The 15,544-nt window shown below is 35.9% G+C and overlaps 1 protein-coding gene across 2 annotated transcripts in view; it reads right to left on the bottom strand.

Annotated features, from left to right (window-relative positions):
- The window catches only part of ZRANB3 (zinc finger RANBP2-type containing 3), a 199,526-nt gene that overhangs the window by 86,948 nt on the left and 97,034 nt on the right, over positions 1–15,544 (bottom strand). The window contains exons 4-6 of one of the 2 annotated variants that reach the window (XM_079781908.1): positions 13,188–13,366; positions 10,982–11,213; positions 9,105–9,190 (exon numbers count right to left, since the gene is read on the bottom strand). In XM_079781908.1, coding sequence (XP_079638034.1) covers positions 9,105–9,190; positions 10,982–11,213; positions 13,188–13,366 — 497 coding nt within the window. The remainder of the gene's footprint in view (positions 1–9,104; positions 9,191–10,981; positions 11,214–13,187; positions 13,367–15,544) is intronic. The other variant, XM_079781909.1, reaches the window with a different exon arrangement.

Genomic DNA, 15,544 nt, shown 5'->3' with positions numbered 1-15,544 from the left:
GCTCTATCCACTGAGCCAAACCAGCCAGGGCCCATAGAGATTTTTGAGTGAACATATGTTTATCTTGTCTAAATACCCAAAGTGGGATTGCTAGTTTGTATGGTAAGTGTATGTGTAACTTCATAAGAAATTGGCTTACTGTTTTCCAAAGTTCCTATATCATTCTGCTTTCCACCAGCAATGTGAATGAGTTCCAATTGTTCAGCACTGTTGCCATGATGTGATATTATCAGTTTGTAAAATTTTTATATATTCTAATGCATATGTACTAGTATTTCATTGTGGTTTTAACTAGCATTTCTCTAATGACTAATGACATTGTGCATCTTTTAAAGTGCTTATTTGACCTCCACATATCTTCTTAGATGATGTCTCTAACTCTTTCAACCATTAAAAAGTCTTTTGTCCTATTTTTGAGTTTTGAAAGATTACATATATATATATATAATCCTCACCTGAAGACATGTTTATTGATTGGGGAGAGCAAGAGAGAGAGAAAGAGAAACACTGATCAATTACCTTCCCGTACATGCCCTGACCAGGGATCAAACCTGCAACCTAGGTATGTGCTCTGATTAGGAATCAAACCCCAAACCTTTCAGTGTATGGGATGATGCTCTAACTGAGCCACACTGGCCAGGGCTTCATATATTTGTAATAAATTCCTTTTATATATTTTAAAATTTATATATTTGTGAATATATATATATATATATATATATGAATTATATATACCTTTTTAAAGCTCAAAAATATTCGTGTGAATATACCACATTTTGTTTATCTATTTATCTGTTGACAGATATTTTATCATGTAAAGTCCATATTTGATCAAATACTAGTATGTGCTTTATAAAATTTTATCGTAGTCTGTGGCTTGTACATTCATTCTCTTAACAGTGTCTTTGGAAGAGACCTTTACAGTTTTGAAGTAAAAGCACTTTTGTCTTTTATGGTTCATGTTTTTTGTTTGTTTGTTTGTTTTTTGTATTCTATATAAAAACATCTGCCTAACCCAAGGTCACAAAGATTTTCTCTTTTATTTGCTTTAAAATTTTTTATAGTTTTATGTTTTGTATTTACAAGTCATATTTAATTGATTTTTCTATTTTTAAATTTTTATGTATAGACATAACATAAAATTTACCATCTTAAGCATTTTAAATATACATTTCAGCAGTATTAAATACATTCATAAAGTTGTACAACCATCACCACCATTCATCTCCATAACTCTTTTCACCTTTTAAACTGAAATGCCATACCCATTAAACAATAACTCCTCATTGTTCCATACATTCCAATCCTGGCAACTACCATTCTACTTTCTGTCTCTATGATTTTGAATACTCTAAGTACCTCATATAAATGGCAGCATACAGCGTTTGTCTTTTGGAGACTGGCTTATTGCATTTAGCGTAATGTCCTTAAGGTTCATTCATGTTGCAGCATATGTCAGAATTTCCTTCCTTTTTAAGGCTGAATAATATTCCATTGTATGTATAAACTAAACTTTGCTTATCTGTTTTGATGAACATTTAAGTTGCTTCCACAATTTAGCTATTGTGAATTATGCTGCTATGAACATAGGTGCACAAACACTTCTTCAAGTCCGTGTTTTCAATTCTTTTGGGTATAAACCCAGAATTGAAATTGCTGGATCCTATCAGCCCACTGCCTTCTGGACTCACAGTTTCTGATAAGAGACCTGCTGCTAATCTTTGTGAGTGTCCCTGGTATGTGATGAGCTTCTCTCTTTTTGCTTTCAAGATTCTTTTTGTCTTTTGAAGATTTGATTTTAATATCTCAGTGTGGGTCACTTTGAGTTCATCTTATTTAGAGCTCATTGAGCTTCTTGGATGTTATAAATATGTCTTTGACAAATTTGGGAAACTTTCAGAACTTTTCTTCAACTATTCTCTCAGCCCCTTTCCCTCTTCTCCTAAGACTCCCATCAGGCATGTGTTGATTGGTTTGATGATTTATACAGGTCCCTTAGGCTGTCACTTCTCATGCCTTTTTCTTTCTGTCCCATAGACTGGAAAATTTCTATGGTCCTATCTTTGAGTTCTCTGATTCTTACTTCTGTTTGCCTTTGATTCCTTTTATTCCTTCTAGTGCATTTTTTCATTTCAATTATTGTACTTTTCATCTTCAGAATTACATTTTAAAATTTGGTTTCTATCTCTTTATTATCATTTCCATTATGTTTACACATCTTTTTTTTTTAACTTTCTCCACATCTTCCTTCAGTTCTTTGAGCATCTTTAAGACAACTGTTTTAGTCTTTTCCTATGAGATCTGTCATCAGATCTTTTTCAAGAGTTTCTGTTGACTTATTTTTTCCTTTGAATAGATCAAGTGGGATTGCAAGGCTAGTACAATATTCATAAATCAATAAATGTGATACATCACATAAATTAAATGAAGGATAAAATCACATGCTCATATCAAAAGATGCAGGAAAAAGCATTTGATAAAATCTAGCACCCATTTATGAGAAAAACTCTTAGCAAAGTGGGAATGGAGGGAAAGATAACAACAAAAAAGGAGCATGTTAAACAGCACCACACCAACTGCAAAATCCAGATTACAGTAACTTAGCTTATTCAGAAAATTAAAATAAATGAATAAAGCAAGGAAATAGAAAAGATTAAGGGACTAAATCCAGAGATTAAGAGAGACGTAAGAGATATTTATCACTTATAATGCATGAGTCTTATTTTAGGTATTGATTCAAACAAACTTGGGGGAAAATTTTTTAAAAAAAATTACAAATTTATGACATTCACAAGATAACTGGAAATTTGAACATTTACTATATTTTTAAAATATTAAGAAATTATTATTAATTTTAATTGTTTAAGCATGATAAAGGTATTATAACTTTTTAAATGAGTCCTTACTATTTAGAGATATGTACTGAAATATTTTATGCACAAAATGTGATATCTAGGCTTTTTTTCCAAACAACACAGGTTAGTGAGGGTAGATGGGAGTATAGGTAAACCAAGAGTGGTCATGTGTTGATAAATGTCAAAGCTGATAAAGAAGAGTACATTGGGGTGGGGGTGGGGGAGGTCATTATACTATTCTGTCTACTTTGAACATATTGAAACTTTTCCATAATAAAGTATTAAAAAGAAGACCAGAAAATAAATTAAGAAAAAAAGTGATGGAATTCAGGAATTTGGGAATCTAATAGAGTAAATGGCAACAGAAAACACAGGATGATGGCTCTTCACCATCTATATATATAAAACGCTAATATGCAAAGTGTCCCCGCAGGAGTTCGCCAGGAGACCAGGAGTTCTATCGCTCGCTATGATGTGCACTGACCACCAGGGGGCGGTGCGGAACGAAGGAAGGTGCCAGCAGGCAGCAGGCAGCCGGGGAAGGGAGGCCCCTGCTGGCAGCCAGAAGGCCCTGATTGGCCCTGATCTCCAGCCAGGCCTAGGAACCCCATCCATGCACTAATTTCGTGTACCAGGCCTCTAGTACCTAAAGAAAAACCATCCAGACTGGAGTAGAACAGAAGGCTATGGGATGGGAGGCCTCCAGGAAAAAGAAAAAAGATTATTTATGTGCTTGTAAGACCTTTTGGAAGTTGACAGAACTGTTGGCTATATAGAAAACCAAAGGATGGGGGGCGGAGGGAAGAAGTAATTATAAGATTAAAAGTCAACCAAGAAAGAAACAGTCAACTACTTGATTCATTAGAGAATGTTAACTTATTTAATCCATTTATTCTATTTAATCGGTCAATATAAACATGGACAGTGAACTACCAAATAATTCAAACACTGGAAAGAGAATGGAAGGAAGGGGGTGTCAGGGGGGAGTTAATTACTGCTCTTTTACCTTTTAGTTTTGTGATCTGGACAAGTTACTTAACCTTTCCAAATCTCAGTTTATTCTAGATAATACATCTAAAATACATGGCACAGTATCTTATATATAAAAGGTAATATCATGTAGCCCATGAAAATGATATATTTTAGTTATTGATATAGAAGATATCCTAAAAGTAGTGCTACATGAAAAAAGTAGTGCTACATAGAAGAATATGTATAATATGGCTCTATTTAGATAAAATTGTCTATCTATCATCTATCTATCTATCTATCTATCTATCTATCTATCTATCTATCATCTATCTTTATGTACCTCAGCAGAGAAGCTACCTAGAGGGAAAGTTATCAAAACACATCAGTAATGGTTATCTCAGGACAGTGCAATTCTAGTTGATTTTTTTCTAATTAAAAATTTTCTCTTTTATTTATTAAAGTAAATATAAATGATTTCCCCCAAAGCAGTAAACTATCTTATAAATTAGTAAAAATAAAGGAAATAAACTTATAAAGATGATTTTAAAGCATGGGACAAGGTGATGCTAAGTGAAATTGGCAGATGATAGCATTACAATCAGGCTCTATTAAAACTACATAAAAATTATTAGATCTACAGACAAGGTAGACATAAAGAAAAAATGAAAACAATTTACTGGTTACTATAGTTAGATTATGGTATTTTTCCTTTCCAGTTTTATTGTTACAGTGTCATATTATTTTTATTTTCAAAAGTACATATATATAAGTATGTATATTTTATAAGTTCTTACTCATATTACTAAAATCTACTTGCCTATTAAGTTTCAAATAATAGCTTTGCCCTCTGAGGCCACAAAGACAAAGTCTAATTCCTTCAAAATGACAGATCTTTAAATATTTAAAGATAGGCTCCCTCTAGGTCTTTTTTTTTTTTTTTAATTCCTATAGGCTTTCTAAGATCAGGCACTATGTCTTTCTCATCTTTCTATTGCCAGCATCTCTGAAATAATGTCTTAAATATAGCAGGCAATCAATAATATTAGGTATTTGTTCAGCTGAATATGAAATCCCCTCATTATTCTGGTCACCCTCTCCCACATATGTTTTCACCTGTTAACATGCTTCTTAAAATAGGACTTATAGTTCCCTCTCAATTCCTTGTATTCCTTGCCTCCAATGACCTTCTAAAATTTACTCCAACCATTTATTCCACTCCCACAGCTATAAACAGTGCTGAAAAGTAGCTCTACCTGGTAAATTCAAATTAGTCCACCTTTTCATTTATACCCACTATCTCTCTCTTTTTAAAAAAAAATATATTTTATTGATTTTTTTACAGAGAGGAAGGGAGAGGGATAGAGAGTTAAAAACATTGATCAGCTGCCTCCTACTGGGGATGTGCATACAACCAAGGTACATGCCCTTGACCGGAATCGAACCTGGGACCTTTCAGTCCGCAGGCCAATGCTCTATGCACTGAGCCAAACCAGTTAGGGCATACCCACTATCTCTTTACTATTTCATCAGGACCTACGGTCAACTGACTGCTCCACTTTCATCATATCCACAAATTCCTTCCTGTCTTCACACCCAACCTCACCTTGTTTTGATATCTGAGTCCATACATTAGCATTGTTATGATCAATATAACATAATTTCACAGTCTATGCATCAGAAGCACATGGGGGGAAAAATCTTCAATGGCTCCTTCTCCAAGCCTGTACCTAGGCTGCTGGGTGTTGCTGGGGAAATTGTACCTTAGAAAATACTGCTTCCTCTATAAATCTAGAATTACTAATCTCAAGTGGTTACTCAGTGCTGTTACCAATTCTAAAACACTAGTCGTGTTACCTTATTCTCCCATTAAGCAAAATTTCAAACCACGTCAACATTCATCAAACTTTTAACCCTCTATTTTTTCCATTTCTCTGAACACATGACTGTCCTTCCCATTTCACAGAGAAGATAAAAATCACCATATTCAAATTCCCTAAATTTCCCACCACCTCAGAAACTATTATATATTCTCAATAATACCATGCAGCCATAAAAAGGATGAAGTTATTTATATATATATATATAAAGGAACAAATAAAGACAGTACAAAACAACATTTATGTCTTTACTATACTACCACTTATGTACATTTGCTTGAAAATGCACACAATTTCTGTTGGAAGATTAAAAACTAAATATAGAAAATAAAAAACTACATATAGTTGCTTAAAAGGAGGGAAATGGGGTGAAAAAGACTTTTCAAAGTAAATACTCAGTACTATTGGTTTGGAATTTTGAACCATGCGAAATATTGCCTCAAAAAATAACAAACAAAACTAGTAAATATAATCATGTACGTCCTTTTCATGCTTTAAAATCCCACAGTGCGTGGGCTAGGTGGGGGTAGCTAAAGAGTTATTATTTCATGGGCACAGAGTTTCAGTTCGGGATGATGAAAGAGTTCTGGAGATGGTGGTGTTTGCACAACAACGTGAATGTACTTAATGTCACTGAACTCTACACTTAAAAATAGTTAAAACAGTAAATTTTCTTATGCATATTTTATTACAATTAAAATCCCCACAATACTGAAAATTAAAACACAAAACAAAATACTCTCCAATGCTTCTTACTGCTATTATGATCAAGGACAAGACTCTGACCAAGACACCATCAGCTCAAGAACATTCAACTGAACCAGATTTCTTTTAGTTCCTCAAGGTATCTTCCTGGAATGCAAACATGGATCTATCACTGGCAAGATGCTTCCTTCTGTCCTTTGTACTTGATCAGTTCTCTATGCTAAACTCTGCCAGAGCATCCTTCACTTCCCTTTTATGACTTATCACAACTATAATTTCCTACTTAGCTGAATTAAAAACTCAGTGAAGGTTAGGACCATTGAATCTTGTTACTGAATGCATATTTGATGTCCAGCATATGGCATCGTATGTAACAGATAACCTATAAATATTTTTTGGATGAATGGATTAATTTAAAATTAAACTATAATCCAGATGAACTCTAATCAATGAGTGGAGTAGAGCCAGGCCTTACTCTGTTCCTTTAATTAATGTGTCTTAATATTACTTTATTTTTATCAGTTATGACAGACAGTTGACTTCCATTTAGTGTAGGGTTATTCAAAACCATAAATCTTTTTAAACTGAACTACTAATAATAGGTGGGAATTTCTCAAATCCCTTCCACACAAAACAGACTTTTTAAGCATAAGTGCAGAATTTATGCTATTAATTTTTATCTAATTATTTTTCAAACTTGTCTCTGCCATATAGGATATTAACTATTTCTTCCAGATTTGAACCATTTGCAAAAGAATAGACCTGACCTCTATTTAGCCATGGATGAGAATTAAATGTGACAGTGCTGAGGACAAAGAACTGTGCAATTTCATAAGAGACATTTCTTGAAGCTGACAATGACCTATTAATTAACACTTTTGGGGAAAGGCTATAAATATATTTAATATGTATTACTACCCAGAATTTTCCCTCTCATAAAAATTTAAACAACTATTTCTCCTTTGAGGTGAATCTAGCACAAAATAACAGTGATAAAGAAAGTTTAGGAAAATTTGATAAATGGCTATAAAGATATTCTGGGATATTCTTAACCTTCAAGCATGTCATCAGGGAGGGCAAGTATGTCCTCCCACAGTGTGGCTCTTGAAGGTGACTGCTGATAACAGAGTGCTTGGCTGGATTAGCTATGTGAGCTCTTTTCTATGTAAAGGGACATTGATTGAAGTTACCATTCCCTAAGACTTTCTTACTTTCTCAGGGAAAAAGTAAGAGGAAGTCAGATCCAGGGCAAGCCATTAAGCTCAGCAGATGTCTGCAAAATGACAGAGGGGGCTGGGTGATCTAAGTGCTAATGGCTGACAACTGAATGTGCTGCCTTTTCCAAGTCATATTTGTATTTATAGCTTCCTCTAAATATAACCTAGTAGAGTGAATGATGTAAGGGATCTTTGGATATGGGATGTTCTGCTTGAGTAATACTCTCTCTGTGCCTCTCAAATCAAAGGTGGTTACCTATACCTAGACTTCTCCAAACCACATTCACATTAGCATATTTGTTTGTTATCACTTATTTTTTTTAATAAACTTTATAACGGCAAAGTTATATTTTTGCCCAAGCTTCACTTAACTTTATTTTGAATGCAGTCGTGACATTTCAAATATGAAATGAGTCTAGAACTGAATAACTAACCATAATTTGCTTTCTGCAAAATTATAGTGTGAAAATGACACCTTCATAGAATCAAAACATTATGGGGGGAAATTAACATTTCACAGACTAACTTAGAATGCCAGGAAGTGACTTGATTTGAATCAGAGTCTATGAAGTCATAGTGCTTTCAAAGTAAAGAAGTAAAGGAATAACATAAAACTTTTGAAATGGAATCTGGAAGAAAATGCCATTTGAGAAGCACAATAATAATCTTGAAATGGCTCTCTCTAGTAAACAGGAAATAGCCCACAATCTCCCAATCATAAAGCACTTCATAAAGATAATCTTTTCTTTGAAACAACTTTGGTATTAATAACCAAGAAAGGAACAGGCATACACTTCTGTTGTTGTATGACAAGTCCTAATCCAGTTAGTTTTTGCTTATGTAGGCAAACTTTGACATTTATAGTCTGCAGGAATTGTGAGTAAGGGCTTGCCAACAATATCTGGTATTATGCCTATTTGGCATTGTATCTTAAAACTATTTATTATTTATGTGGAACACAAGCACTATTTAAAAAGAATGCCAAAGCTCTTTCAGTAGTAGCTGATTGGAAGAATCTCCAATACATTAGATGAAGATAGCAAACTGCAGAACAGTGTGTAGATTATACTACTATATATGTAGACATAAAATGAACTACTATTGTGTATATGTATATATAATCATGTGTGCTTTTTCATGCATAGAGTACCTCCAGAAGAATACACAAGAAACTGCCAACACTGGTTACCCGGAAAGGGAAATGGCTGTCTGTCACTTTCCCATAATGTGCATGCTCAGCTAGTCAATACAAAAATATCATTCCAAAAATAAAGTAAGTGGAAGGTTAAAAATAAAGAAAAATTGCCATTATCTACTCCTTTTTTTAATTTCATACATAGGTCATCACATACATAAGATTTTACTTGAAGAAATTATTCCACAAGTTTGAAAAACACTGGAACAAGGAATGACTAATCAAGCTGCATGTGCACAGTAAATATGTGAGGATTAAAGTTATAGAAAATAGTTTGTCTTACCTGACATGTGCGTTACAGTATCTTTTGGCATATTCAGTCCATGTTCCAAATTTTTGTGGAAAGAGAGCTTCAATCTGCATAAATAGCTGTAACAATGCAAGTGTTCTCAATATGTTGAAATATTATTAGTCAATTATTATTACAATGACAAATCCAGTTAATAAAAAGTAAAAAAGGAAATTTCCTCTCCTTCCTTAAGGTCCCTCCTTCCCCACCCCCCCACCCCCCCATTCCTGCCATCCTGTTCTTCAGGGATAACTGCCATCCTTTTGTTAAACATACATCTATGCATTTTCTATGTCTACATAAGTGTATGTACATATTCTCTTTAATTCATATGAATAGGATCATATTATACATACACAACTAGAATTTGTCCCCCCCAAAACATGTCTTAGACATTAATGCACATATATACTGGGTTTTTTTACTTAGTTTTTAAAATTCTGAGCAATGTATTATAATAATAAAGCACTGTTTAAAGTTACATAGCAACCCATTGTGTAGATGTACTGTAAAACGTTTATTTTAAAAAATATATTTTTAATTGATTTTAGAGAGGAAGGGAGAGGGAGAGGGAGATAGAAACATCAATGATGAGTGAGAATCATTGATTGGCTGCCTCCTGCATGCCCTTCACTGGGATGGAGCCCACAACCCAGGCAAGTGCCCTGACCAGGAATGGAACCGTGACCTCCTGCCACTGAGCCATGCCACCTATTAATGGATATATAGTCTCCTATTAATGGATATATAGGCTGTTTCTAGCTTTTATGTAATTACAAAAATTAATGACAATGTAGGTCTGCATGTGTATGTGTGTATATATAAAATATATTAGTATATGTAGGTGAAGGTATATGTACTACATCTACATTTATCAATTATCTATTCATCCATCTATTTGTATTTCTTTTGGATGGATTTGTAGGGTATATTTTAAAAATTGAAATATGTGGGTTTAAGATAAATGCTTTAATAGACAGGGCTTCCCTGGGTTACAATGATCCTTAGACTCATAAGAGTTCCACCCATTATTTCTTCCTCCCAACCCTTTAATCCAGGGGTCCTCAAACTACGGCCCGCGGGCCACATGCGGCCCACCGAGGACATTTATCTGGCCCGCCGGGTGTTTTTGCCGCCGCTGCCTGTCCTGCTTAGCAGCCGACTTAGCAGTGTGCATAGGAATTTGTTCATAGTTGTTTTTTTTTAAACTATAGCCCGGCCCTCCAACAGTCTGAGGGACAGTGAACTGGCCCCCTGTTTAAAAAGTTTGAGGACCCCTGCTTTAATCACTCCATACCCCAACTGCCTCTCACAATAGTGAAAGCTAAATCGGCCATCACACAAATGCCCGATTCCTCCATTCTAATCAGATACTCTATTTGGTCTACACCTAAATTCTCTACCTTCCCAAACATGGATCTTAAAGTGAAAAAGAAATAGAAAGAGGTTATGCAATACTGTATAAAATATATAAAGATATATCTTTATAAAAGATACAAAGTTGATTCAACTCCAGTCCTAAGAAGCTTATAATGTAAAATAGACTGGATAAAATGAAGATTAAGGCCACAGAACAACCAGAATAACACAAGTGTCATTTACAAATTTGTACTAAACATGAAAACCTTATAATAAAGGTAAAAACTGTGTGTGTGCTTTATAGCAGATACTCACAAGCATGGCTAAGGATCACATGTAACTAGATAAAAGTCACAGTAAAAGATATATTTAATCATTAAGAGCAGTCTAAAAATTCCCAAAGTGCTCTTTTGGCATCTGAGGCATCTAATTTAACATTTCACAGGTGACTGATTCTGTTTTCTGGGTTGTTTTAGTTTGTTTGTTAAGCCCAAGTATAAGGATTTTAATACCTCTTCAGGCCTTCCCAAAGCGGGAGTTCCCGTCAGAAGAATGGCTCGTTTGGCTTTCTGTACTATTGGCAATAAAACCTTGCTGCGAGTTGCGTTTCTGGACTTCATGTAGTGTGATTCATCCACTATCACTACGCTGAAGTTCTGAGTGTTCAGTGCATCTATCAAAGTCTCTGCATCTGTCGTTAAGAGACCATAACCCAGAACCGTCACTTTGCTGGTCGATATTCTCCTAGAAAAGAAATCCATGTACTTTAAAAATACTATTTCAGTAACCAATTTATCATAAACAATACAACTCTTGGGAAGAAACACAAGGAAAAATAAGAGCAGATGGTACCACAACTGAAACCCAATTTCTCTTAAGGCTTTATAGTCTTTAAATATAATAAACCCCAATCCAAAATTTAAAATTTGGTTAATCAAATCTAACTTTATTTTGTTTAATGCTCTTTGAAAGAGTTGACATCCAGCATGCCATATTTTACTAGGATAAGAAGATAACTTTGTGAGAACATTTGCTTTCATGCACCTGTGATCATGAAGAAAGTGGATACTTAAATATTAGTCAGCTATTCCAGGAAGCCTTTCCACAAACAAGATAGCAGTTTCTTAAGCCAGGTGCTCCTGAGATTTTGAGCAGGACAATACTTAGTACTCAGGGCTGTCCAGCACGCTGAAGGGCATCTCACATTCCTGGACCCTCCCATTAAAGGCCAGTAGATTCCCTGTCACAATGACAATGAAAATGCCCCCGGCCCTAGGTCGACGAAGTATAGGGAAAAGATGGGGTACCACCTCATGTGGAGAAACATTGGACTAAAGTGATCCCTGATCTTTTGAACTATCTCTATAATTCATACGTCTATAATATTCTTTATTATACTATAATGAAATTATTCATTTACATATTTATCCCCCTTATTATATCACTAGAGTCCCAGTGCATGGATTCGTGCACCGGTGGGGTGCCTCAGCCTGGCCTGCGGGGATCAGGCTGAAACCGGCTCTCCGACATCCCCGGACGGGTCCTCGATTGCGAGAGGGTGGTTCTCGGGTGATGCACCCAGGAATCGGGCTCCCTCCTCTCTGGTTCCAGGTGTGTCACCCAAGAACTGCAGCTGCCAAGTCACTGAAGCGGGGCAGCTCCTGCGTTGAGTGTCTGCCCCTTGGTGGTCATGTGCATCATAGCTATCGGTGGGATGGTCGCTTAGGCTTTTATATTTATAAATAAGATAGGTGAGGGCAGGGGATGTGTCTCATTCATTTTTGTATGTACAGTGCTATGATACTAAGGAATTTGTAAAATTAAATAATTAGACAAATAAATGCATTGAAAATAAAACATGTCACTTTGCACTTTCTATGTATCACCAGTGATGATACAGGAGAGAGTCAATCTTCTGCAGTTCTCTACCCTCTAATTAAGAGTGGTTCTCAACCTTTCTAATGCCGTGACCCTTTAATACAGTTCCCCATGTTGTGGTGACCCCCAACCATAAAATTACTTTCGTTGCTACTTCATAACTGTAATTTTGCTACTGTTATGAGTCGTAATGTAAATATCTGTGTTTTCCGATGGTCTTAGGTGACCCACAGGTTGAGAACTGCTGCTGTAGAGCCTAAGACCATCGGAAAACACAGATATTTACATTACGATTCATTAACAGGATGTGAGGGCGATCTGGCTGCGACATCTGTCGCCCCATTGATCGCCAGGGTTGATTCGGCTGATCTGGCTGGCTAGGCGGGTGTCCCCCTCCTCCCTCACCCATCCGTGTGCGTCCCTCCCGAAGCTGCGCGCTCGGTCGAAGAGGACGACCTTCCCCCAGAGGAGAGGACCGGTCTTCGGTCAAGGGTATACAAGTAGCTGTGCTCCCCTGCTAGAACCTCCAAACAAGCTCTCATTAACAGTAGCAAAATTACAGTTACAAAGGAGCAACGAAAATAATTTTCTGGTTGGGGGTCACCACAACATGAGAAACTATATGAAAGGGTCGCGGCATTAGGAAGGTTGATAACCACTGCTCTAATAGAAAAGGAAGGGCTCCTAAACAGCCAGTACCAACACAGAAATCACTTTTTTTTTTTTTCATAGTGACAACAGCATTTTCAGCCCGGCATAAATCTACTTAATATACAGACTTAATTAATATATACCAATTTTGGCACTTTTCCCCCATAAATATTAGAAAGTTGTTCTTACCCAACATCAGTTTTATTCTGGATAACACTGATTTCTTCTGGATCTAGCTCTGGGATCCATTTCTCTATTTCTTCTGTCCAAGGGTACCTCAGAGATGAAGGGACCACTATTAAAAGAGGCCATTCCTCCTTATAGAAGTAAGCGATGGCAATTGCCTGGATTGTCTTTCCTAGACCCATCTAAATTGAAAATAAATAAATAGATAGGCAGATAAACAAATATGAAGGCTAAAATATTTTGAAAGAAAATATAAACTATTTTATTTAAGAGTATTATTATCAAAATAATTTTCAAATGTAAATTCAATTATATTACAGTTAATTAAATGTTCACGATTATGATGACACTTAAAAGCCATTAGAAAAATTATACTGTTTTCAAACCATTTGTGATTGAACTTAGAGACAAAATGACCCCTACTTAAAAATATTAGTATACTGGTTTCATATAACTTAATTTTATAAAGATTTATGTTACCATTTATAATTTCTCCTCTACAAAATCATGTTATTTCAAAGCTAAAATAAGCTCTAAATCCTGTAATTTTACAGGGGAAGTAAGCACAGGGTAGTTAAATTATCTGTTCATCTTAACACTTAACTGGTTGCAAAACTAGCATGATGTCTGGGGCCCAGGTGTCTGGTGTCCTCCCACTTGATGGTTTCACTCTTATAGCACACTGCCCCATCTCTAAGCGGTACCACTTAAAAATTAGTTACTAGATGAATGTGTATAAAGGCCTCATCCTGTGCATTGCAGTTTAAGAGATGGCTGAGGACTTGAGGATAATAAATGTGCAGGATTTTGGGTCTTTTACAAGTTTTTTTCCTTTCTGATATTTTTCTCCTCATGTCCCAATGGCACAATATACATAGTTTGGGAGCTAGACAGAGCAGCTGTCTCTGATAGAACCAGGTATAAGCAGCCTATTTCAACTCTGCAGCTTATGGCGTTAAGAATAGAAAGAACTGCCAAAACCGGTTTGGCTCAGTGGATAGAGCGTCGGCCTGCGGACTGAAGGGTCCCGGGTTCTATTCCGGTCAAGGGCACGTACCTTGGTTGCGGGCACACATCCCCAGTGGGAGGTGTGCAGGAGGCAGCTGATCAATGTGTCTCTCTCATCAATGTTTCTAACTATCTATCTCTCTCCCTTCCTCTCTGTAAAAAATCAATAAAATATATTTTTTTAAAAAGAAAGAACTGAACAATCAGTGATGCATCTAGGCAGCTGAGGAAGAAGGGAAAGCCAATTCTGCAAGCTATGAATGTACTACTTTATTAGTTTTGGAAAATTATCTTATCACACACTTTCCTAATAACATAAAAATTATGATTGCCTTTTAAGAACTACACTATTAAACTTAAAATATTAAGTATCAATTACAAAATCAGGAGACATCTTAAAAAGAAAAAATAGTTCCCAAGCCAAGAAGTCTTGAGTTTAACCAATGGAAGGGTTAATTTAAGGAGATAATGTGTTGAATACAAGAATAGACAATGGAAGCAAAGAAAAGCGTATAGTAAAGAGTCTGACTCCATTTTTAATGTTTGAATGCTGACAGCTTTTAAACATCATCAGTCCCCTTTACCACTCTACCCCAAATTTTGGGAAGGTGATAAGAAAACATGGGTGCTGCCCTAGCTGGGTTGGCTCAGTGGATAGAGTGTCAGCCTGCAGACTGAAGGGCCGCAGGTTCAATTCCAGTCGAGGGCATATGCCTGGGTTGCGGGCTCGATCCCCAGTGGGCGGTGTGCAGGGGCATCCAATCAATGATTCTCTCTCATCATTGATGTTTCTATCTCTCTCTCCCTCTCCCTTGCTCTCTAAAAGCAATATATATATATATATATATATATATATATATATATATATATATGTGTATATATACATATATATATATATACACATATATATATACATATATATACATATACATGTATATATATGTGTAGACACACACACACACACACACACACATATAAAACATGGGTGCTACTTCCTTTGTCACCTGAGGGAAATTCAAGCACACAAGCCTAGCCCACATAAGGAGAACCCTCACCCTAGACCCACCTGGTAAATCCAATAAAAATCCAAGTTAGTCTACATTTCTTGTTCTTCTAGCCGCTTTCATCTGCTTACGATCCTACTCTCCCCAGAAAGCTTTATTATCTGAGTAATAAACTTTTCCATATCCTATGGTCATCTGTGTGGCATCATCATTCCTGACATGTGAACCAAATTTTGGCGGAAGAGTCCACCTACCTCTTCTAAGATGACCACAGCAAAGGAAACGCCATTCCTCAATATATGTTAACAAGCAGGCATTGTGATTTATATGAGAAGTTTTCCTTGAGCT

Source organism: Cnephaeus nilssonii (genome assembly GCF_951640355.1).
Source record: "Cnephaeus nilssonii genome assembly, chromosome: 10".
In the NCBI taxonomy this organism is placed as follows: domain Eukaryota; kingdom Metazoa; phylum Chordata; class Mammalia; order Chiroptera; family Vespertilionidae; genus Cnephaeus; species Cnephaeus nilssonii.
Note: the sequence above shows the minus strand (reverse complement) of the source record. Positions and strands in the feature narration are given on the sequence as shown.